At 43.3% G+C, this 25,944-nt stretch overlaps 1 protein-coding gene across 4 annotated transcripts in view; it reads right to left on the bottom strand.

Annotated features, from left to right (window-relative positions):
* The window catches only part of LOC120398103 (desmoplakin), a 51,227-nt gene that overhangs the window by 12,887 nt on the left and 12,396 nt on the right, over positions 1-25,944 (bottom strand). For all 4 annotated transcript variants that reach the window (XM_039525145.1, XM_039525147.1, XM_039525148.1 and 1 more), the window contains exons 3-19: positions 24,253-24,401; positions 23,112-23,286; positions 18,964-19,092; positions 16,302-16,352; positions 15,288-15,449; positions 14,198-14,302; positions 13,248-13,343; positions 10,606-10,731; positions 9,523-9,675; positions 8,498-8,652; positions 7,570-7,696; positions 6,403-6,613; positions 5,624-5,841; positions 4,324-4,490; positions 3,693-3,831; positions 2,528-2,721; positions 1,124-1,286 (exon numbers count right to left, since the gene is read on the bottom strand). In XM_039525145.1, the coding sequence (XP_039381079.1) occupies positions 1,124-1,286; positions 2,528-2,721; positions 3,693-3,831; positions 4,324-4,490; positions 5,624-5,841; positions 6,403-6,613; positions 7,570-7,696; positions 8,498-8,652; positions 9,523-9,675; positions 10,606-10,731; positions 13,248-13,343; positions 14,198-14,302; positions 15,288-15,449; positions 16,302-16,352; positions 18,964-19,092; positions 23,112-23,286; positions 24,253-24,401 (2,520 nt within the window). The remainder of the gene's footprint in view (positions 1-1,123; positions 1,287-2,527; positions 2,722-3,692; positions 3,832-4,323; positions 4,491-5,623; positions 5,842-6,402; positions 6,614-7,569; positions 7,697-8,497; positions 8,653-9,522; positions 9,676-10,605; positions 10,732-13,247; positions 13,344-14,197; positions 14,303-15,287; positions 15,450-16,301; positions 16,353-18,963; positions 19,093-23,111; positions 23,287-24,252; positions 24,402-25,944) is intronic.

Below are 25,944 nucleotides of genomic sequence, written 5' to 3'. Positions count from 1 at the left end.
GGCACAGACAGACTGGAGACCAAACTGTGAAACCCTACACACAATGGTGAGCAGCTACTCATGAGTAGCACTGTGGATTTCAATGGGACTACTTGTGACGGTAAGTGCTCACCAGCATGAGGAAGAGCTTCACAGTCTGGCTATAGGTGACTTGGTCAAAGTCACATAAAAAAAAATCAGTGGCAGAGACAGGAATTGAACCTAGCCTTTCTGAGTCCCAGTTGAATGCTTTAAGGACAAAACCATTCCTGACCCTGAACAGTATGGGGCACACTGGGCTCTGGGCTTCCCCCCCGGCCCTCCTGAAAATAGGCTGGAAATTTTGAGAGCGCAAACTTAGACTCTACTTGAGCAGGGATGAATTGGCCCTGGAATGCCTGGCATTTCTAAACACTCAACTCACCAGCAAGGACTCGGGTTGTGGCAGTCACTGTTTAAGAAATGGAGGACAGTACTTCCAGAATGGTTTTCATGGCCAATCTATATGTTCTAATATCCTTTTTGATTGTCAGTTATCTACCTTATTTATAGGATGACAGTTACCGTAGAAGTAACAATCCTAACAATGTCATACTTATGAATAACGCCCAGAAAATACACAGGTCAGTCTGATTTCCATGTTACGACCTAAGAGTTATAGTGGTAGGATGGCCCTTGCAATGATTGCAGATGGAAGACAACTGAGGGGGAGGCCAAAGACTCAGTACATGGACTGGATATCAGAAGACTGTAGAGAGACCAACTTGCATGACAACCATCGTACAATCATGAGTTTTGGAAGACATCTATTGAAGTCACCGTCCCAAAGAGGGAAGTGGCAAAAAAGAAGAGTCTGTTTTCCATGTTTAGGTATAACACCATTTCAAAATAGGAACAAGTCACTTATGGGGAGCATCTCAGGATGGTTGCTGCATTTCTCAAGTGGCTAAGTTTAATCAACTTTTCAACTGACACCATACAAACTCTGAGGCAACCTTTTGCCTGTGGCTTGTTTTTGTTTTTTTGGTAGTGCAAATATTTTCTAACTCAAAACAGGCCATTACTATGAAGACAATACTGCTGCGCAATTAATACATTTGAAAAATCTGGTTCACTGAACACACGGCAGTAAGGTGTCACGTACCTTCTGCTCATGTGAATATCTCATGATGGTGTTGCAATCTCCTAATTTCACAGCTTCAATTGCATCTTGCTTGCGCTTAGCATCACAGATCCATTTGTTCAGAGCCTGGTATAAATCACGGTAAGTTTTCAGCTGTTTGACCTGTCTTTCTAGATCCCATGATCTAGAAAAAACAAAGAAAAACCATCAATGTGAAAAGTAGTGTCTCATTTTTCACAAATTTTTAAATGTTTAAACAATCCCATCTCTTTGTGCTCATTATTACAAGATGTAAAACAAAAGCAGCTGCTGAAAGATTTAAGGTCAAAATTTTCAAATTTGTATGCTGAAATTTACATCTAAACCCATCTTTAGGTACCTAAATAACTCCTCTTATTTTCAGAGGTCACTGCAAATTGTGACATCTCAGCACCTCTAAAAATCAGACCACTTATTTAGTTGTCCCGTATGGATTTTGCTGCCTAACTGTTGTGTGAGGATACCATATAAGTGCCTGATCTAATTCCCGCCAAAGTCACTGGAGAGACTCCTATTAATTTTTTTTTGGGGGGGGGGGGGGGGGGGTGGCAAGGGGAGGAAGCAAGGGTTTGATCAGACCTTAAGAATGACAAGTATCAGGACCACTGATGCAGTTATCTGGATTTACATCAGTATAAGCTTGTTTACTGTAACCAAGAGCAGAATTTGGCCTGAAGTCATCAGTGCTGGAACGAGGAGTGCTTGAAGTGCTACCGCACCCCTTGGCTCGAAGCAGTAATAACAACCCAAATACACTGTTTCTGCCGTCAGCACCCCCACTATAAAAATTGTTCCAGCGCCATTGCCTGAAATAACAACTTCAGGGTTTGACTAATATATTAAAAATGAAATATTTTTTAAAAATCTAATTTTCTTTTTACTCTTCATGCTGTTCAATTTTTTTTCAATTTATTCAACCTAAACAATGAATACAGATTAATCAGTTTAATCTTTTCTAGTCAGTGTCGTTTTCTGTCTCTCACACACTCACACAGTGTTGCAGTGTTCAAGTGGCAAAACACTATACAGGAATGTTTTAAATCCAAACAATCAACTATTTTCAGTGACATTAAAAAAAAAAATCCTAAAAACATTTATTTCCATATTAGCTTATATAAATCTTTCCCTTCCCCCAACAAAACTACATTTTGGACCTTTCCTACCCAACAGTGTCCTTTAAAGTGTGCTTAGCCTATTTTTTTTTTTACAATTCTCCCATTGCCAAAAAACCAAGCTCTATGCGGAGAAGACCAAAATTATCAGAATGCTGGTTACATCAGCTCATTGTTTTCCTTCTAGCTACAACATGATGATTATCACAACATCAAGAAAAATGGTGGGGGAAGGGTGGGGGGAGAAGACAACTATTAGGAAATATAGACAAACCTGTGGTCTATCTGTTTCTCTACCCTGTGCCAACGGTCTGTTAGCTGGTTGACTTTGTCAGTGTACTTCCCAAGGTCCAAATCATAGAGAACATAAGCCTGGCTAGACTGCGAGTGGATTTGCATTACTTTCTGCAGCTCAGATTCCAGGGTGTTCAGCAACGACTTTTTCTGGTTTAGGTCTGCTTTCATTTTCTTGATGTGAGAGAAAACAATGAAACATTTAGTTCACCACCAGGTCTTGACCTTCTATAGTATGTATAGTGTGTTATTAGGGTTGGTTTAAGCATTTTGGCCCTGATTCAGCAAAGCTCTGAACCATAGGGATGTCAACAGGACTTCAGTATGTCCGTGAAATTAAGCATGTACGTAAGCGATTTCTTGAATTGATCTCTCATTGTCTGCGACTACCATCTCAGCTCTTTTAAATGGTAAAGGGTGGATTTTAAACATAAAAGGGTCTGGCCTGCTCTTCCAGTTGCTCTACACCCGAGTCTCATTTAATTTCAGAGGATTTATCTGTACATGGAACAGCTACAGGATCAAGCCACAATACTGTCAAATACTTTTTATCTAACTGTATTTAAAAAAAAAAAATCTTTGTGGATCTTTAAACAATGACAAGACTTTTTTCTTTAGATTCCCTGTTACTCAGTGAACTATAGGAGTCCCTTCTCATCCCCACGCAGGGTTTATTCCTGAAAGTCACCAGGAATCTAAAATATAATTTCAGTATGATAAATGTCCCTAACAGTTACAGATCCATATATATTCATAATCTCTAGCTATAAAAGCATTTAATCAAACCCTATTTTCTGTCAAAGCTGATGATACCTATTCATGTAGGGTCCAACCCTGCAGCTGAGGGGTTGCATGTGCCTAACTCTCAGTGGAAGATCTGAGGTAAGCTCTGTCGCAGGACCAGGTCACTGGCTAACACAACACTATGATTTAACTGGTCATATCTGAGGTGTCAGGAAAGCTAAAATATCACCGGTGAAGCTTTCTAAACACTAGAGGGCCAGATCCCCAGCTGGCATAAATCAGCATAGTTCCACTGAAAATCAACAGAGATATGCCGATTTACACCAGCTGAGGATCTCTCCCCTCCCACATCTTTGGAATGTCAGGAACCACAGCACTACAGCAGGCATTTAACGTCTCACCTTCAGACAGGCTCGGTAAGCCTCCACTTTATCAAGGTCCAAAGACACCGTTTCCTCTTCGGTGAGTCTGACTTCAAAAACTTTGATTACATCTTCTGCTTGTAGAATAACCTGGAGCAGTGATCTCAGTGCATTCAAACTGCAATAAACAACGTGACCCAAAATAAATCCATAAATCCAGGAAAATGATGCTGTTTGGTTTTACAGGAACAGAGTTTAAGGCCAGAAGGGACCACCAGATCATCTGTCTGACCTGCTAGATATCACAGGCCACCAGCATCCACACACTAAACCCACTATAATTTCACTGTATCTTACTAGTCAAAAGGGGGAGCCTGTGACAAAGAAAACCCTGCTACATCAGACTCTTCCAGAAACAGAGATGAAAGTCCACATAGGTGTATGGGCCAACCCACATGGGCCACTCTGCAGGATTAAGGCCTAGAATATTAATTCTAGGAAGTGCTTTGTTAACATATTCATGTGAAAGGCCCTACATAAAATAACGTTTTTTACTGAAAACAAAAGCAGATTTCTGGACTAATGGAATCTATGGGATTTATGGGACTAGTTCAGAGAAAGGAAAATGTTTAAAGTTCATGATTTGTTGTTATAACTTTTATTTTCTTACCTGTCTAAGTAGCCAGCAGACACACCGTTAATATTTTCCAGTTTCTGAAACAAGTTAGTTATCTCCAACTGCAAATAGACATACTTTTCAGAGCCTCTGAAGTTGGGCAGCAGGTCCTTATGCTTGTTGAGGGTGTCGGCCATTGTTTGTGAATCATTCTGTATACCCTGATTAGAGAGAGAGAGAGCGAGATGTCCGTTTTATGCAGATACATTTCTCGTGGCTAGATGAACATTCTGCATTGTATATGCCACTAATCTTCCCTCCAAAATATTTCACTTGATCTAATGGATTTCAGCGAGGACTAAAGTAATGTCCTCAACCTGCATTAATAATATTTACCTATTACCTCTAGGCACAGCTCTACTCGCTTTTATGCACAAGCACAAAAAGTGTAGAACCACTGGCCACTCCTCCCCCAAGCCCCTCCTGCTCTACGCTGAGCTACACGGAGTTCAGCTCTACAGGCACCACCAACAAATAGTGCCTGCTTCAGCACTGCCCAACCCCCTACAGCAGCACTGCCATGGTCCTGCTTTTCTGGAGGCCTTTGCAGCCTCCATGCCCCTGGGGGATTTCACCCTTGAAAAAATGAGTCAGTTCAGAAAAAGAAAACCAGCTTCTTTTCTTATCACTTTCTGAGCCACTGAGGTATCTTGCAGAAAGGGGACACTGAAGTACAGTCTAATACAATTAACTGAAGCTGGTCATATTTTTAATCATTACATAATGGGCCCAATTCAGGCTATGAACAGGCACATGCCCAAAAAGTCATGGTCAGAAGGGGAACTGCCAGGTGTCACTTTTCTGATCCATTCCCCCATTCAGAGTTCGTAGCCTATAGGTCTGCTGCAGCCAAAGCAATGGAAGGAAAATTCAGGGACAGAGCCTATGAACATGGAGCATCCAGTCTGCATTTCACACAGATTACACCTACCTATGGCAGGGATTATCTGGCCAGGAAGATGTTAATATTGTTTTTGCACGTGTGCAAAACGTGAACCCATGTCCATGCTACAAGCCAGGGGGGCCTGAATCTAGTTCAATGGGAGTCTGCTTCTAAAATCAGATTGTCGTCTCTTTCTGTTTAATCCCCCAAGGGAAGAATGAAAATCCAATCCATAAAACTACAGTTAGTTCCCATGTGAAAAATGTCTTCTCTCAATTACACTCACAAACACCCAGAGAAAAGAACAGTATTTAGCTATTTCCTAGCTGATCTGGAATGCAACACAACAGAGTCTGCTGGAAATGTAAACACTGGGACTGAAAGGCTCCAGGAAAAAACATCTACACTTACCTCTAACTCATTTATTTTGACTGAAAAATTGTGGGAAGCCCCCTGATCCACTCTGAGTGGGGTTCGTTGCACCATACGCATCTCACAGATTTCTATTTGCCGACGAAGTTTCTGGAGTTCTGTCAGCAGCCAGGCCTCCTGCTTCTCATGTTCCCGGTTTCTTTCATTAAATAGAACTTGTTTTGATGCATCCAACTGAGTGATTTCAGTTGTTACCACTGTAGAACACATTAGGAGATAACCATTGGCATATGAAACCTGTCAAAGAGCTAACACGCAAAGTCACAGCAATAACAATTTGACCTAACAGTTCATTTGGCTTGTGGAATTAAGATCCCAAACCTTCATTTGTTCTTATGCAGCTGTAATAGAACAAACAAAGAATCAGGTGCCACAAAGAAAAGGCTATATTAAAAAAAAAAATTGCAACAATGAGGTTTTACTTTCTGATCACTGTAAATACACAGTATGGGCTAACTTTGTGCTGGTGCAAACCCACAGCATCTCCACTGATTTTGCTGGGATAAGTACAGGTTCACAATAGTGTAACTGAGAACACAACGTGTTCCTCTGGGCAAACTATTGCACATCCACTTTTGTTTTCTTGGGAGAAGCAATAGAGGTTCTTAGGCACACACGTTAAGAGGATTTTCTTCATTACTCCTGTGCCTGTAGCGGCTCAATCCAGTGCCCAGTGAAGTCAAAAGGAGTCTTTTTATTGATTTTAAATGACACTGAATCAGGCCTAGCCAAAGAGAGAGCAAAGAGAGACAACACACCTTGCTGCTGTTGCTGAGGCCGTTGTTGATGTGGCAGTTGTATAACCAAGGTTTGATAGTGCTTCTGAGCATCAGTGAACTGAGTCTGGATTTTCCGTTTGTCATCATCACCAAACATCTCTGAGCCTTGACTGTTTCTAAGGAATTCTTGGTAATGGATCTCCAGATCAGTTATGATTCTCTGATAATCTTCTGTGCGCATTGTTTTCAGCTGAAACAAAGATGCAGAAATTGTTAAAAATGGAACAACTGAAGCAGGCTAATGATAAGTTAATCACCAGGAAATATATTAGCCTAACTGCTATGAAACAATAGAGGATGCACACTTTAGAACGAAGTTTCCCAGCCTGTCTATAATTGAAAGTGAGTGCTCTGTAGAGCAGATACATTCACCCTCTGGCTGCCAAAGTTTGATGGTAAGTGAATGGGTCTGCTGTTCACACCTCAGCACCTATCAGTACCAGCAGTACATAATGGAACGGGGGCTATGAAAGGACCCAAAAGGCAAACTTTCCCACTTGCTAATCTTCCAGTACATCCCTGCCACAGTCAAACAGGAATGTGTTTTGCTTCTCCATTAATAGGATGAAAGGTTTTATATATCTATAGTCCCTTGCACAACAAAGTCAAAGTCTAACACAGTGGTTCTAGACATGACTACATGTGACACCAGTGCCAGTACAGTATGTGTGGTCAGTGGCAATACTAGTACTTCAGGCTTTTGGTGACTGATTTTCTGAGCTTTGGCCCACTTTAATGATGAGCTGCTGTTCCGAACCCCAGTTCATTCCCACTGTTCTCCTACCATATGAATGTGTAGAGCCCTACAAATCCATGGCTATCTGCTTTATATCCAAGGATATCTGCATTTGTGCATGTATTGTTCACCATCTTGGCGGTTCATGAATCGGATGTGGATCCACATTTTTGAATTCCTGCAAGGCTCTAACTAATGTGCATGGTGTAACCTGAGATAGAGTTTAGGCTGTTCTAAATCACAGTAGTGGGAGTTTAGAGCACCCCACATTCTACTGCCTGTTAGAGAGACAACTGAATGGGACATAGTGAGCATTGCTTTGTATAGCAAGAAGCCTAGTCAATTGGCATAGCTGTATGAAAAGGCTGAGCTCCACGGTCCATCATCGCGAAGGCCAATTAAATACCCACCTTAGCAATAGTCATAGCCTTGATTTTCTCAATATCAATCATGCAATAGTGCCAGGACACCAGACTCTTCATGTTGATGTATAGCTGGTTCCACAGAGCCAGAATAGCTTCATAGTACTGCTCAATCCTGAGATGGGAAAAGAGGTTTCACAATCAGTTACAACTTCTAAGCCTCCTGCCCATCGCAGAAACATTAGTTTGAGAATCTCCAGCCAGCCTGTCTAGCTGCGTCCTGAGCTGGCCTGTAACTAGAAATGATCTCTGTCAATTAGCTTTTGCTTATTTTAAACCAGAAAATACAGTACAAATTAATTTACAGGTAGTATTTCAAGTTCTACAATGTATTTTAATCATGAGGACATGTGAAGCTACTGGTGAAAAGGGAGAAGGCTTTTACACATGGTGAAGTAAAAAAAAAGGGGTACAATCCCTTTCCCCCCCCCTCCCATGCAGGCCACATTAAAGTGATGTTAGAAGTGTGACACAAACAGCAAAAGCCACAAAAATTTTTGGCTGAAGATGATTCAGACTCTCCAGGCCAGAGCCACAACTACCGTCCAGGAATACTCAGTGTGGCTGTCAGAGGGGAAGTTCCCACTCCTACAGCTGCTTCAGACCAGACCAGGCCAATCCCTGGCACAAGTTAGAGTAACCTGTGGTCTTCTCTAATCTGTGTCAATTGCCAATGGCTCCAAGGCAGCGGAGATCATTAGGGAGCAGGGATGCAACCAGACAACATGTATTTTTCAATTTGATTTTTAAATGTTCTTACTATGCACCAAGTTTCATCCATGGGGTGAATTTCTACAAATAAGGGGCCTGATCCTTTACTCCTGTGCCTGATTAGGCCCAAGTTATAAAGCTGGGCTTTTTAAATAGACTCTTCCCAAACCTAGGCAAAATATTCAGAACCTTGTCAATAACTCACTTAGTAGCAAGATCCACAGCTAATGGATTAGGAGGAGGAATAATAAGACTGACAGATGGCACCAGCATATCCACTCCTCCTGGGCCAGTCACAAGCCATTTGCTGCGTTCGGTGTTGTCCTTCAGTATGCATTCATCTCCTTTGCGCACAGTTTTCTGCAAGTAAAGCAGGAGAATTATTTTTAAAAATATTCTTCTTAAGCTTAAGAAAAATATGGTTTTCTAGGCAAGATGGACAGACCATTAACCTAGGGGGAGGAAGGGGTGTGTGTTTGTGGCTTTAACCCACTTCCTATGGTGGCGTATGGAGGCCCAGTGCCTCACTGGCATTTCCCAAAGCACCATGCTTGTGGGTCATAATTACCTAGATGCACCATCCATGTCCGCCAGGAGCTCCAGCAGCCCTGAGGCTGCAGTCATGGCCACAATGCGTCTCCACTGCCCTCCCATATCCAGAAAGGGAAGATTCCTTCCTCTATTTGCCCTCAAAAAACTCCCCAGTGTACAGCCCAATTACTCGGGCAGTGTGCAGTCATGAATACAGGTCTAGAGCCACTCCATCATGTCCTTCCTCACCAGCCAATACAGGGCTGGTGTGGAGACCCTTTCCACAGCATGCAAGGCTGTTCAGGCACCCCTCAATGACTGCTCCACCTGCAGTCCCCACCATCAGCTCCTATCCAGCATCTGAGTGGTGTGAAGAACCTTGCGCTGGCCCTCTGATCCACAGAGAAACTTTACATTTGCATGTGTAAATATCTGCTCCAGAACAAATTGTGAATTCATCCAATCAGGGGACAGAAACAAAAGCATGCAATCTATCTGACCAATAACAACTAAGTGACACAGTACAGTTACGAATATTTGAGCAAACTATTCAGAAAGATTCAAATCAATTCAAAACATTCAAATCTTGACAAATAGAGGATTAAAGGTTACATTTGTCAGACCAGTGATTCATTGGCAATTATTTGGTCAGCTCTACTTTTTATAGTGTTCATTCTCAATCAGTAATGAGTACTCTACCAGATCCTGTTTGTAGTCACACAGGGCCTTGAGGATAATGGGCTTGTTACTCCTGTAGTCTGGGTTACGAGGCTTCAACTGCACAATCTTCCTGGACTTATTCACCAAGTTCTGCACTTGCCTCTTGTATTCCAGAATTTTCTCTCGTTCATTCTGGAAAGGTAAATTGTATTTTAACACTTCATTTTAAAAAAAAGAAACCATATTCACTTCACACATCTGTATTAATGTCACAATGGCCCATATCTGGCTTTCCCCGAAGACAGTGGCAAAACATATATTGACCTCAACGGGACCAGGATATGATCTATGAAAAAATTGTAGGGTTTTTTTTGTTATTTTTTTAAAGGCTGTAAGTGAATTAAAGTATTTCTACAGCTCTGCCACCTACTGAGGCATCCCATAGTGTTTTATCTGGATCTATGACTTATTTAAAGTGAAGTGCAAAAGCATGGGGCCAAATGGAAAGAGCCTAGCACACTATGCACGCTCTCAGAATCAAACACCACCACCCAGAATCTTCACTCAGTTCTTGTTCAGGCAAGCTCCCACTAAAATCATTGGCTGTTTCCTCTGAATAAGGAGTAAGTCAGGACTGTATGACCAGCTCCTGATGAACAAACATTTAAGTCAAATATAGCTTCAGGTCTTAAGATTTGCCAGGGAGACTACTACAATATAACATTATGTGTTAGATCCTTTATTAAGCATACTATACTTTTTTGGAGGGCAAGGTAGAGAATCTGTTTTGGTGCCTACAGATTCATCTGATGTCTGTTCTCTCTATTTTCTAGCACCTGGGAATGAGCTGGGCCCACACTATATAACATAACACAATGTTCAGCAAAGTTGCTTATGAAGAGTTGAAATACAAACTCAAATGATGCTGACCCACGTGTGAGACATCACCAGAAAGATCCACCAATGTAGTGTCATTCTGTCTTATACTCTAGAGTAGTGCATACATTAGTACACAAAATGGGCCCAATCCTGCTTCCACTGAAATTGATGAGAGTTTTGCTATTGATTTCAATTGGAGCAGGCCAATAATTTGTTAATGAAATCTGCAAGGTGTGACAGTACCTCAAGTTCTTTGATCTGTTCCAGTAGGCTTTGGAGTGACATGTTCTTATCACATATGTACTTCTTTCTGACGGAGTCCTGTAGGTTCTTCAGGTAGTTTTCAGTGGATTGGGCCTCTTCAAAAAACTACAAAGAAGGATTGTGATTTCAGTTACACAGAACTCTCAAAAACGACTCCTTTAAGAAGCGATTGGTATTTTCACAAGTGAAAGGAATCAGAATCATTATCCAACATGAGAATCCCAATTTACATTATGGAGAAGTGCAGTGTATAAAACAAATAATGTTACTGGGTGCTTGATACCTAACTATATGAATTTATGACGATTTGGACTTAGGAAAAATGGCTTTCAGGTACCTAGGGACAAAGTTCATGCTTTTAATCAACTACAGACAGAAGTAAGGGAAATGCCAACTTCCTATGAATTGTTGGTCAAATCAACAGGCCAAATTCTGCAGTTCTTACTTGAGCAAAACTCACACTGAAATCACACTGAATTTTACTCCAGGAAGGGCTAGAGAACATGGTCTTATGTTACTCAAAATAATCTAATTGAGTTTTTGAAATGTGACAAAAGCTTGAAGAATAAATAAAGAGAAATAAAACGTCTGATACATAAAGAGCATGTCTCCCATGTTTAAGAAGGATGAATTCAAACTGGAACAGGTACAGAGAAGGGCTACTAGGATGATCCGAGGAATGGAAAACCTGTCTTATGAAAGGAGACTCAAAGAGCTTGGCTTGTTTAGCCGGAGGGGGCGGGGGCAGAGGCAGTGGAGTCCAAGGCTCTGGCTACAGAAGCGGAGTCTCCCAGGAGCCTGCCCAGGGGGGCCTAGAGAGCAGGGTGTTCTCCAGCCAGGGCATCAGCTTCACACCAAGGGCCTTGCACAGCCCCTCAGCACAGTTTCTGGAGACCTCATTCCCTCTAACCCCTTCAGCCTCAGGCCCCGGGGTAGGGAGCACCCAGGGCCCTGGTGCAGGAGGGCACAGAGCCTCTAGAGGGCCTAGTCCACGCACATGGTGCACATTTACCTCATAATGACTGTTTATACTGGGTTTCATTTAAACTTAATTAGATCAACCAGCTGCATCATTCAAGGCAGGCGCCGAGTACTGTATTAAGGGTGCATGACACTGCTAGGGGGACATAAGAATTCTATCACCCACCCAACTACTGCCTCCCAGTGAGATAGATTAATTACGACAGAAAGCCCCCTTCCATCTAGGTAGGAAGCATCTACAGTGCCATGTTGTAGCTGTGATGCTGTAGCATAGATGTAGCCTAATACAGCTGTTCTCCCATGGGAAGGAGTATGTGCTGTCCCAGTGTAAGGGAGCTTTATAGCTTTATGACTTTATCTTACTAGGGGCTGTACAGCTATATTGGTAAAAAAAATTACATCCCTAATGGATATACAAATACTCTGTTTACACTTGACTACACTACTGGCTGGGTTTTATAATTACAGATTAGACACTGTCATTAATCTCACTTGTCAGGGGAGCCTTTCAAGGAGCCCCAAACTGTCAGTGTTGGTAGCAATCCCCAATGCCTTATAGTTCACAGGTTCAGCTGAAAGATGGCTCCCAAGGGCCTCTAGTTTGACTGTGTAACTTGCAATGACAGGAAAATAGTGCTGCAAACAATATGTCAGTGATGCAGAGAGCTGCTTGGGAGGGAATGAAGAGTTTGAACACCACGAGCACTGGAAGGGGTTACCTAGGGAGGTGGTGGAATCTCCTTCCTTAGAGGTTTTTAAGGTCAGGCTTGACAAAGCCCTGTCTGGGATAATTTAGTTGGCGGTGTTCCTGCTTTGAGCAGGGGGTTGGACTAGATGACCTCCTGAGGTCCCTTCCAACCCTGATATTCTATGATTCTATGATTCTAACCAAAAGAAGGCTGAGGGGAGATATGATTGCTCTTTATAAATATATCAGAGGGATAAATATCAGAGAGGGAGAGGAATTATTTAAGCTTAGTACCGATGTGGACACAAGAACAAATGGATATAAACTGGACACTAGGAAGTTTAGACTTGAAATTAGATGAAGGTTTCTAACCATTAGAGGAGTGAAGTTCTGGAACAACCTTCCAAGGGGAATAGTGGGGGCAAAAGACATATCTGGCTTCAAGACTAAGCTTGATAAGTTTATGGAGGGGATGGTATGATGGGATAGCCTAATTTTGGAAATTAATTGATCTTTGATTATTAGCAGGTAAATATGCCTAGTGGTATGTGATGGGATGTTAGATGGGTTAGATCTGAGTTACTACAGAGAATTCTTTCCTGGGTGCTGGCTGGTGAGTCTTGCCCACATGCTCAGGGTTTAACTGATCGCCATATTTGGGGTCGGGAAGGAATTTTCCTCCAGGGCAGATTGGCAGAGGCCCTGGAGGTTTTTCGCCTTCCTCTGCAGTGTGGGGCATGGGTCACTTGCTGGAGGATTCTCTGCACCTTGAGGTCTTTAAACCACAATTTGAGGACTTCAATAACTCAGACATAGGTTAGGGGTTTGTTACAGGAGTGGGTGGGTGAGATTCTGTGGCTTGCATTGTGCAGGAGATCAGACTAGATGATCATAATGGTCCCTTCTGACCTTAAAGTCTACGAGCATTATTACTGCAAACACCAGAACTCACCTGAAAGTATGCTGCGTTCTCCTTCAGATGAACATCAATGCATTTGGTGATCTGAAGAATCCAGCTCCACTGAGTTTGCAGTGTGTCCATGTATGCCTACAAAAATTAATTTAAGAAAAGAACATGATTCATTGCACCGATCTTCCACTCACCTCAGCCTAGAACATGATTCTCTCTCTTTAAGCTACCTACAAAGGCAGGATCTGCTACTGCAAATACATGCAACTGTGAGTGACTTGACTCATGCAAATAATTCCACTTTTCAGCAAGGCAGCAACTGACCAGCTAACTGACTGTGTAAAGTCAATATTCACCATTTCCTCTCTATAAAGGCCTGCTTACTTCATGCATTTGACAATCAGAAAAATAAAGGAAAATCTTTTTTTCCCCAGTAACTTTTCAGTTACAGATGTTCTTAAGTGTTACTTGTAACTATAGTAGTTCTAATGTTTTCAGACAGAAATGTTATTTTCAAATTGATGGAGTCTCTTTAAATGTTAGATAAGACAAAACAACGTATTCCTGGCCTACCTACTGATTTACATTCTAGATTTCAGTTGGAGAAAGTGCTTACAGTCAGATTAAATGATCCCTCAATGAGAGGTGTGGCTACCTTCAAAACCTGGGCAGCTAAACAATTAGAGCAACAAGAATGAGATGCCTAGCTACAATTAACTATGTCTCATATAAATCAATCCATGTGAGATGCAGGAATTCAGGATATACCTAGATACTGCCTTAAGACCAACCATGAATTTTCTAAACACACACACACACACACTCACACTCCCCCCCCCCCCTTAGAAAAGCGATCACTTTTGCCAACAAACGGATCTCCCTGGAGCTGCCATACAAATATGGAATTTAATTTACAGACCTTCCACTTCACTGGGAATTTCACTCACAGAAGAGCTATGGGATTGGATTTAATCCCAGACAGCCTAACCTACCTCAATTTTGTCAGAAGCAGGGTGCTGATTGAGCACTAGTTGGTCACTTTCTTGCTTAAGTTTGTTGAGGTCTTTTTCTTTAAGCTCCAACTGGCTCATGCGTTTCTGTGAATTCAAAGCACAGCATTAAACAACACTTCACAAGCAAATTAACAATCACATGTCATTATCTTGTTTAATAAGAGTTTCCAAAAAAAAGGTTAAAGGCTGAAAAAGTACTGCAGAAAACTACTAGCATATAAAAATTAAATTATATGTAATGTAGTCAAAGTGATATATTAATATAGTCCATTAAAAAAAAAAACTGTTAAAAGAACAACCTCTCCAGTGCTACTCCTGGGGATGTACAGCTCTGCACTGCTCCCTCTGCAGCGGAACAAAGCCACCCTCTAGCTCTTACTGTCTACGTGCAGTGATCAAAGGAAAATTTGCAGCACCTTGCAAAATCTAACGTAACATGACTAAAAAAGTATCTGCTCAGGACTGTAAATTTTGTTTTCTTCTTTAAATGACTATGGTGCTTGGGAAAGAAAGTTTGCATTGTAGCTGCCTGCGTCCTTCACTGTCTAGCTGTCTAAATGCAGCATCTTTCCCAACACTCCCTGTGTGCCAAGAGACAATCAATAGAGGTGAGACAGTAGTTTCTTCTCTATGTCCATGTGATCGTTGGTCTCTGCACAGTTTGCCAACAGACGTGCTAATGGAAATAGTGGGGCTTTTAGATGTGGCTATCAGTCCATAAGGAACTGGCCTGGGGTCACCAAGCCATATCACAAAGGGCACCAGAGAGTCACAGATTTTAAAGCCAGAAAAGACCATTATGGCTATCTAGTCTGACCTCCTGCTTAGCACAGGGTATAGAATATCTACTAGCGATTCCTGCAGCAAGCCCATGACTTCTAGTTTAGCTAGAGCCTATCTTTAGAAAGACATCCAATCCTGATTCAAATACCCGACACACGTAGATACAAACTATCAACCTGGAAAGTGAAGGAATTCAGACAGTACCAGACTCCTGAGCAGTGCAGTGCCCCATCATCAGGATTTATTATGAAAGTCCACAGGGAGGTTGTTTTTGGCTCTAACTTACAGAAAAGGCCTCCTGCTTCCTGGCAATATCTGTGTTCCTGTCACTCCAGTCATACAGAAGCTCCTCTTCCTCACAGTCATTGATCCACATGATCTCTCTGCTAGTGGCTTGGATGAGGTTCTGAAACTGACGCAGTTGATCCATTCTCTCAAAGGAGGATCTCTATAAGGAAAAAAAAACAATAAAACAAAAAGGTAAAATAAAAAATCAGAATCACAAAATACACCTTCTTTTAAAATTAATACAAAAAAAATGTTGCAAGACAACTGTTGAAAATAGACAAAGTGTCTGGATTTATTAAGTAGTGGGATCCAGAAGTCATCAGCCTCTGAAAACATTCGGTTCAAGCATAAATAGAGCCGCATGACTCAGTATTTGTATGTGTTTTGTTGAGTGAGTTTGGGGTGTTAAAGAGGTGCATCTATTTACTTCCAAAAGGAGGAAATAGTTCAAGAAAGCCCCACTGATCTAAAGAGGAACACAATGTGCGATTGTTATTGGTACAACCATTAGCAGAGCCCAGCAAGGGACAAATCAGAGAGTAGTGAACCTCAGGTACCACTGCAACAAATAGTATGGAGTGAATCTCACAGGCAAGAAAGCTACCAAAAATAAAAATAAAAGAGAGAGAGACTAAAAATGAAGGGGTCGGTTTTCCTGCTGCCCTCGCTAAGTCCCATTACTGCTAGTGGGAGTTATGTTCATATGCCAACAGCAGAACAGACCCCTGGAAGTGGAATGCAGGTCAACAAGATGCATAAAAGAATACCGCTTTAAAGTGCAAATTAGACACTGTCAGTATCTATGTTTTAAAATCCAACCTGCCTCTTAAACAGTGAGGATGAAATTCACCCCTCTGCAGATTGGGCTGAAGTGAGACTGGCAAGGTGCACAAGCTGTGTGCTGGGTCTCTGCACAGGAGGCTATTTTATCCTTATTGTATCAACTGTAAGCAATTAATCAAACAGAGCACACATTCCAAACACGTCAGAGGTAAACAAATGTTGTGCTTACCAGCAGGGTTTCATATTCTTCTTCTAGCTGATGAACTGCAGCCTTCTCACGCTGAAACAAAGACAATTATTTAGTGTGCTTTGTATACTGACAAACCTAGAGATGAGAGAACTGTGCATACACTAGGATGCTTACATACTATAGCGATGGGTGCCACAGACAATCCTAAGACAGATAGATATTAGGGCTGAATGAAATCACACTCTGTCTCATGAACTGACATCAGATAAAAGCAGCAAAGAATCCTGTGGCACCTTATAGCTAACAGACGTTTTGCAGCATGAGCTTGCATCCGACGAAGTGGGTATTCACCCACGAAAGCTCATGCTGCAAAACGTCTGTTAGTCTACAAGGTGCCACAGGATTCTTTGCTGCTTTTACAGATCCAGACTAACACGGCTACCCCTCTGATACTTGACATCAGATAGACTCAGTTGTCTGCTCATATTTCTGTTACAGAAACTAAAAAAAAGTCATGCTGTTATGACCCAATTAACTTAGACCCAGACTGCACACTTTGGCAAAGCCTTCCACAAGGGGTGGTGCAGAGCTCCAGCACCCCTTGGGCAGCACCAGGACAGTCTGACCATGCATTGGATGAGCAATCCCCCCATTGCTGCTTGGTACGCACATAGTCTCTGTAATTCACTGAACTGCTCCTGAAAGTGGGTGTCCTGTGCAATTACATGGAACTGACACATTTTTAGAACTAGTGGATGGTCTTACAATTCCCACAACACTATGTCTACACACCACTGGCAGCAGCATGTAAGGTATGTCTAGCTACATGCTGCAATGAAAAGCAAGTTGCATCCACACTGCAGCGTGCAGCTACACACATCAGTGAAAGGCTCTGGCACTGGGGAGGTAGCGGGGGAAGGCTAGGCAGCATCCAGAGACAGGACAAGGCTCTAGTAGTAAGGCGGGAGTGGGGCACTACATTGCTAAAAATAGCAGTGTAGATGGGGGAGGAATTGCTTGGGCATATAGATAGCTGTGTAGGGTATATACCCAAGGGTGCAGGTGTGTCTTTCTTCACCTAAGCAGTGTCTCGCCATCAACGCTGCTATTTATATCCATGCCAGGGGAGAATGCAGTGTATGTACTCTACACGCCACTGCAAAGAGTGTGCACTGTAGACATATACCCAGAGACAGCATGGTCTAGTGGTTTGAGCATGGAGCTCGAAGTTCTTGTTTTTAATCTCAGGCCTGCAGCTCAGGGCCGGCTCTGGCTTTTTTGCAGCCCCCCCCCCGGCAAAAAAAAAAGGGTAGGGGGGGCCGAAGCGGCAAAGCAGGGGGAAAAAAAACCCAAAACACGGCGCGGCCGGAGAGGCAAAATGGGGGTGGGGTGAAAACAAAACAAAAACACAGCGCAGCTGGAGCGGCAAAGCCGGGGGGGGGGGGGGGAGAGACACGGCGCGGCTGGAGCAACAAAGCCGGGGTTTACAAAACAAAAACGGCACGGCCGGCAAAGCGGGGAACAAAACAAAACAAAAAACCCTATAGGGCGGCGGGAGCCAGGGAGCAGGGGGACTCCCTGTGCTGCAGAGTGCACGCTCGGTCTAGTGGAGGGGAGAGGGACGGGGAGGGAGCAGGGGGGAGAGAGATGAGGGGTGGCCAGTGCTTCAGCTCACCCCGTGCCCCGACCACTGCACTGCCAGCCGGGAGGGCTCCGTGCCGCTCTGGTCGGCGGGGAGGGAAGGACGCGGGCTGCCCTGCCGAGTTTGCTGCAAGGCGCTCCCCTTGTCCGCGCTGCCGCCCCCTACAGGGCGGCCGGAGCAATGAACAAAAAAAAAAAAAAAAAAAAGAGGCCGTGCCGCCCTAGGATTGAGCGGCATGCCGCCCCAAGCACGAGCTTGCTCGGCTGGTGCCTGGAGCCGGCCCTGCTGCTGCTGACTCCTTGCATAACATCAGGTAAATCACTTGGGGCTTGATTGTGTCCCTTCTTACTTGTCCAAGCAGGAGTGTAAAAAGGAGTATGCCCGTCCACCCCCTTCTGCTTGGCCAAGAAAAACATACGTAGGTCTTGGCTCCAGGTCTGTAGCACACAGCCCTTGAGCTCCCATGTGACCAAATGCATGGGAAAGGAATAAAGAAGGGTGGAGCTTTGACTCCCTCATTCCTCCCACTTGCTGGCCAAGTATCAGGGGGATGCAAGCAGCACCTTTTAAAGGCCTGGCCCATTCCCCACCCTAGAACCAAAGGGGAACAGGGAAGGTGTCGTGCCTCAGAGACGTCAGACAAAATACCTGCCTGGTCTGCTCCTGGGGTGGAGCTGTCTTCAGAGCACCCCTTGCTCAGGGCTGTACTTACAGGGCACAATCTAGCCCTTAATCTCTGTGTATCAGACTCCCCTAGTTATAAACTAGGAACAACAACGCTGACCTATCCCCTGAAGTGTTGTGAGGATTCATTTGTTAAGGTTATACAAAATTATGAAATTCCACATCATTGCTCAATATCATCATTATCTTCATGGAAATACTGGAAAAAAAGGGAACAGCAAAAAGGGCAGGATGGATTACAGGCATCTGGGCCTAAAGCTGCTGCAATCTTGACAGCCAGACTTTTTGAACAGAAGATACCTGGCTAGCCTCACTGCTGCAGTCATTTTAGCAACCTGTGGATATGAATTTAGAAGAGTGGAGAAAGTCCATTACCAGATCTGTTTTCACTTTGTCCAGGTGCCAGCGATAGTCCCCGATGGCATTGTGAAATCTCCTGTGGTCATTAATTTGTTGCTCAATAGCTGCTGCGTCAAAACCCCATTTCACTAACTCCATTTCAGACTAAAGAAAAAAGGGAAAGCACATGTCTCTTTGTTTTCAATAAGGCACATATTATCCAACACAAAGCACCAGAGACAAACACACACAGAGGGAAATCTGTTTCTAGGAGGTAAGGTGTACAGCTGAGCAATGGGAAGCTCAGAATAGGAGTTCAAAAGTTTCCTAAAAATGAGATCTTTATTAGATGGTGTAACAGGCTCCTAACATAGTGGCTGAGAAACCATCACTTGAGTCACTTAAAACTGGACTAGATAAGGTATATTTTCATCTCTAGTGGGTCTGAGCTAAGCTGTTCCTTTATGTTCCCCAGTGTAACTTAATTGACATCACAGGAGCTGCTCTGATGTCTCTGGAAACAGAATCTGGCCCTACGACTCTATGAAACTCATGTAGCTTGTGAAAACACACACAGCCAAATTCTACTCTCAGTTACATTTCCATCAAAATAAATTACAGTAACTTACAGACTTCAATAGGGGGCAGCACTGGTATATCTAAGAGCAGAATTTGGACTATATTATTTAGACCAGAATGACTCTGGAACACATTGTCTGTCTGGCCTATTGGTATATGCAGTAATAGCTGTATTGGTCCCAGGATATTAGAGAGACAAGGTGGGTGAGGTATATCTTTTATTGGACCAACTTCTGTTGGTGAAAGAGACCAGCTTTTCAGCCACACAGAGCTCTTCTTCAGGTCTGGGAAAGGTACTCCTAGTGTCACAGCAAACGTGGAGTGGAATCAATTGTTTAGTATAAGCAGTTAGCACATATGGTAAGGGACCATTCAAGATAGAGTGGCTTATTGGTAGAGCTCTACTAAATTCACAGTTCATTTTGGTCAATTTCACGGTCATAGGATTTAAAAAATCATAAATTTCATTATTTCAGCTATTTAAATCTGAAATTTCATGGTGTAATTGTAGGGGACCTGACCGAAAAAGGGTTTGGGGGGGGGTGTTCACAAGATTATTGCAGGGGGGTGTTGTGGTATTGCTACCGTTACTTCTGCGCTGCTGCTGACGGCAATGCTGCCTTCAGAGCTGGGTGGCTGGAGAGCAGCCACTGCTCTCCAGCCATCCAGCTCTGAAGGCAGAGCAGAAGTAAAGATGGCCTAATATGGTATCGTCACCCTTACTTCTGCACTGCTGCCTGCAGAGTTGGGCCCTCAGTCAGCAGGTGCCACTGCCAGCAGCAGCACAGAAGTCATGGGGAAAATCTCTAGAAACGTTCTTTGAAAAAGTGTCTGGGTTCATTGTCAATAGCTTTCAAGGATCACAATTCCTTGTTTTAATATTTTTAAATATCGAAGTCCATTAAGTCCATTATAAAGATGATCAAAATCATTATGCTTCCAACTATAAAAACACAGCCAAATCCTTTTTTTTGATATTTGTCTGCTTCTATATTATATATGAAGAATTGTTTCCATGCTGATAATTACCAGATATTACCTCAGTCTGAGAGAGAGACTGATATGTATATATGTGGTGTCTGTGCATACACATACATGCCCATATCACTCTTGGGCTGAAAGCATATCAGGTAATTATTAGCCTGAAACCAAATCACTATGACTCAGCCTTGCAATACAACTACTACTACAATACCTGCTATCCTGAGCCACACCCATGGTTAGGCAGAGCTGGAGAGATTCCAACAAAGGAAGCCATTTTATACAGTCGGACATCTATAAGTTACACAGGACTTTGACCCTTTTCATTTCAGCTAAAGGCCAAAGTCTTTGAAGCAGCAGCAACATTAGATGATTGCCACTGTGTGAATAAGGGGTGGCAGGATTCCAGCTCACTGCCCCTCTATACACCACGGAAATTCAGTTGGGATATTCAGCATCTGATTCTCCTATCAACAAACCACCATGAAAGAAAAATAAAGCAGAGGCAGAAAGCATCAGCTGCTGTGAATGGTTTCCCATATATCGTATTACAAGGGAAAACATTACCTTGGTCCTGGAGCCGGGCTCTGCATAATAGATCCTAGACTCCGGGGGAGTAAAATACAGTATGTACTGTGTAGTACAGGGAGCAGGAAAGAGTTCAAAACTAATGTGAACTATCAAACAAAAAAAGTGCTAAGGGGCCAAATGGTAGCTGCCCCCCGCCTAGGTGAGCTAAGGGAACTGGCATGGGGAGTGAATCCTCTTTTTCCTCTAGAGCTTCTATGCAGGATGCAGCCAGAAAGCCTGTGCTCCCTGTGTACAGGTAGGCCTGTACTTAACATGGGACATCCCATTCAGACAATGGCTGGTGGGTGATCTCTGGTCTTCACACTGGCTTGTAGCTGAAAGCGCCCCCGTGCAAGCTACGCCATTTCCTAATCTGTAACAAGGTCTAGCAGTGAGTGTGCTCCTCCCCTAGCATGTTTGGAGGAATCATACCTACTCCTGGCCTCTGCAGGCACAATGCTAGTGCATCTGCACTTCCCCACCCACCCCTACAACATCCCTCAGGGCTTGGCTACACTTGCAAATTTGCAGCGCTGCAGCAGGGTGTGAAAACACACCCTCTGCAGCGCTGCAAATTGCGGCGCTACAAAGCGCCAGTGTAGTCAAAGCCCCAGCGCTGGGAGCGCGGCTCCCAGCGCTGTCCGTTATTCCCCACAGGGAGCTGGAGTACGGACAGCGCTGGGAGAGTTTTCTCCCAGCGCTGGGGCTTTGACTACACTTAGCGCTTCAAAGCGCTGCCGCGGGAGCGCTGCCGCGGCAGCGCTTTGAAATGCAAGTGTAGCCAAAGCCTCAGTCTGTGTACTAGAGCTATGACAGAACCCACAGCACTGGAGAGTGATTGATATTCACACTGGTGTGAAGGATTGAAGGGAGTGTGCAAGGAGCTTATCTTTCCTCATGTGGTTTGCAAAAAAGCCACCTGGTAAACACCGTAAACAGAAGCTAGGAAGATGGGGCCGTAACCGTAAGTATTATCATAACAGCAGATTAAATAGTTCTTGGTTTTGGAAAAGTAATAGATAGAAATCCAAATTTCAAGGCTGGATTGGTGCAAATTCCAATTGCAGCCATTTTCTCCCACACCTCCCACCAGCCAGATAATGGGTGCACTCCAAGGGATTTATCAAATCATAAAAATAGGGTAACCGCCTCATAAGCACAAAACCAGACTACTGGGTTATAACAAGTGTCTTCAGCAACTTGTGTACACAGACAAATGTGAATTTTTCACATGCGGCCAGTGCACATGAACATTTGTCACATCTGAAATTTTGCTATTTAGGGAAACATTTTTTAAAGCTTAGTCCTCTAACCAGCAATGCTACTTTCCTACACTAGTGGGGTACTAGCTACAGTGTACTGGCCAAAAGGATAAAACCATGGCAGATGGTCTTAACTGGGCAGTTGGTAAATATAAATCAAAGGCATAGAGGGTATATGTGAAGGCAAAATGCCAGGCATGCAGGAATATGCAAATGCTGAGCACTAATCTGAAATAAATGGCCCATTATTTCTTTGTGTCACAGTCTTTGGCTACGTCTACACTACCCGCCGTATCGACGGGTAGCGATCGATTTTTCAGGGATCAATATATCGCGTCTCATCTAGACGCGATATATCGATCCCCGAACGCGCTTCTATCGATTCCGGAACTCCACCGCTGCGAACGGCGGTGGCGGCGTCGACATGGAGAGCCCCGGACATCGATCCCGCGCCGTGAGGACGGGTAAGTTATCGATATAAGATATAACGTAGCTGAAGTCGAAGTATCTTATATCGATTTTTCCCCTTAGTGTAGACCAGCCCTTAGTTATATCATCTGGGAGCCACCTTTTCTCCGTTACATAGGGTTCTGGATCCTGTTCTTTATTTCAGTGAAAATACATATATAATGAACTGCAATTAAAAGAAAAAGAAAGAAGAGACAACAAAACATTGTCTCACAAGCTTTTTTAAAATATGCTCTGATGGTTCCCACAACACCACTGAGTGTGAAGTGAGATTCAATGCTGCACCATTTTTGACTACCCTATTTGTGCTTCGGATAGGTTTACCTTCTGCTGCCTCATCCAACCCAAACATTCACTGGTGATGCGTTTGGTGTACTCATCCCAGCCTGAGCCGCTCTGAGAGGAATAGCAGCCACCACCCTTAGAACTGGCCCTCCGGACGCGAGGCCCAGTGATGGCTTTATAAAGGGCACGCATTTGCTCTTGAAGCTGAAGAAGCCTGAAAAGGGAAAGGAAAGTTAGCTGAACCAGGAAAATACCCAAAAGAGATGTAAATAAAGTAATTCACATCTCCTACTGAACCAGTAAGTGTGCAAGGACCCCCCCCGCAAAGTGATCTGATTGCGGAACAGAACCTTGACAAAAATCTCAGGATAGCAACTGAGACAGGAGACTTCATGAGAAGTATAATGCTCCCAGGCCCACTGAGTGGTATTGCCCTGCACTAGCATGAAGGGAACTGGAGTTTAGTTCCATCTTCTGATCTCTTGCTTTTCTGGCAGCAGGAACGGTGAGCATTCCAGAGGCAGCAAATTTGTGTCTGGTGAGGAGGAGAGTCCCTGATATCACTCCTTACTCGTTCCTCTGACTGAATGGGAGTGAGGATGACAGGTTCAGAAGGAAATCCTGCCAATCCTCAAATGAAGGATCATTACTGTAGGTCAAACAGAAAGAGCTACATCCTGTCTGCTAAAGCTCCACACTAAAAATCCCCATGTGGTGTTCACACGCAGCAGTAAGTCTCATATACGTACACGGAAAGTAATTATTTCTGCTGGCCTCTACTGCAGAAATGCCTGTGTACACAGCACACAAATCTCATGAAAGCTATCTTTTCTGACATCTTAGGTGGCTTGGTTTTCCCCCAGCTTTATATGCACAAGGTGTGACACAATTCACGTGCAGAGAGGAATAAAACGGTATGCACTTTCATATGTGCCAAAGATTCCGCACTATAAGGACAGCATGCTGGACCAGATTCTGATCTCAGTTACAGCATTAAAGCAGGATAATGTCACTGACTTCAGTGAAGTTACTCCAGATTTACACTTGGGTAAACAAGATCACAATCATTTGTCCCATTGCTGGTTGGGGTTTTTTTAAAGCTCTGAAGGCACAATGAGAAGGCTGTTTGTTTACAATGTGATGGGAGCACATTCCTCTTGTCATTCACCAATGGCAGTACCTTTTCTGATAAATATCACAAGGCTGGCCCATTTGCCTCATCTCTCTGATCAGTCCATCGAGGATATCCATATGTTCATTAGTCTGCGCAAAACATTCTTCCAGTTCTCTGTTCCTGCTTATTTGAATGCCATCCCCATATTTCAATTCCTAAATGAAACAGAAGAAAAATCATAAATTGTACAAATCCCAGCTCAGTAATTTATTTAAAGAGAGACAATGCTTTGATCTGTTATCAGGAGCAATTACATTTAAAAGTATGACACACTGCACTTGGAGACAGCTGATAAACTCTTTTTGCTTTCAGTTCTGTCAACAATCAATAAATAAGAAATGAATATTAATAAATATAATGATTTGAAATGTGACTATTTCGGAATTCCCTATGAATCTCCTCTTCTGTGATTATACTTTTAAATAATAATTAAATGTCTCTGCTTTTGTTTTATTTCCCACTATACCAAAATGTCAGCACTGTAGATACAAATCAAATCCTTCCAAAAAATGATAGGCTCCATAGCTTGGGTTTCCTTGAATCCAGCATTGGGACCACCATACTAACCCTCAAAATGAAAAATGTCTCTATACTTGTCCACAATGGTCACATTTCCCACGTTGTTGTGTTAAGAACTGCCCCTAAGTCCATTGACAATTTCAGTGCAAAGACTTGAATGCTTATGGTTTTTATAAACACCAGAGATGAAATCCTAGCTCTATAGAAGTCAACGGCAAAACTCCCATTTACCTAAATGGAGCCAATATTTTACCCCAGGAATCAAGGGAGTAATAAGTAAGTGCTGTGCCCCAATGGGAATTGCTAGATGTTGTCCTGATTCAAGCGAAATACCTTCTGAGAATCACAGAATGCACTCACCCCGCATGGGGCCAGTGCTATTAACTTGGGATAAAGCAGGGACAGGCCATGGCCAGCCCCTCTCACATCCCTCCCTACCAACTTGTGGAGGCTGGCAATAACTGCTACCTCAGAGTCATGAACCACAGTGCGCAAAGCCGCTGCACAAGGGGTAAAGGATCCCTGACCTGTCTCCCTACTTGTCCACCTACACGGGACCAGTCACAATCGAACATGCATTTTTCCCCCCCTCCACCTTTGGGAAGGCAAAATTCTTATGGACTTCACACTCTTTGGCCCCAAAAGAATAAAAATTAAACAGTGCAACAAGTGGCCCAGAGCCAGAATGAAGCACTTCTTTGTTTTAACTCCACTGAAATAATATTAGGTGAAAGAGACAGTATTTGCTTTGGCACTGGCATTTCCAAAAGCATGGACACACATGTGCAATAAATCAGAAAAGGAAACAAAACTCTGAACCAGAGTGTTCATTCCTGGAAGAGACTGGAGCCCACAGAGGGCCCTAAAATGTAATTTTAAGCCCACAGTCTCTGCAGAGCATGTAATTAATTCAGATCTCAGTGACCTCAATCGCATCATGTGCTCAGCATCCTGAATTCCCTTTGATTTCAATCAGAGTTCAGGGTGCTCAATACCTGGCAGGATCAAACCCAGTTACTCCAGTGTAAATCCAGAATAACTCCACTGCACACCATTGACCAACTCTGCATTTAAACTGGGGGAGCTGAGAGCAGAACTGGAATGGATACATTTAAGAAGAGACAGCTAAGGGGACCTCAGCCTAGTTTCATACCCTTTCTTACCAGCCAAGATACAGCA

Source organism: Mauremys reevesii, linkage group 2 (genome assembly GCF_016161935.1).
Source record: "Mauremys reevesii isolate NIE-2019 linkage group 2, ASM1616193v1, whole genome shotgun sequence".
Lineage (NCBI taxonomy): Eukaryota > Metazoa > Chordata > Testudines > Geoemydidae > Mauremys > Mauremys reevesii.
The sequence above is the reverse complement of the archived record's forward strand: the minus strand, read 5'-3'. Positions and strand labels throughout refer to the sequence as shown.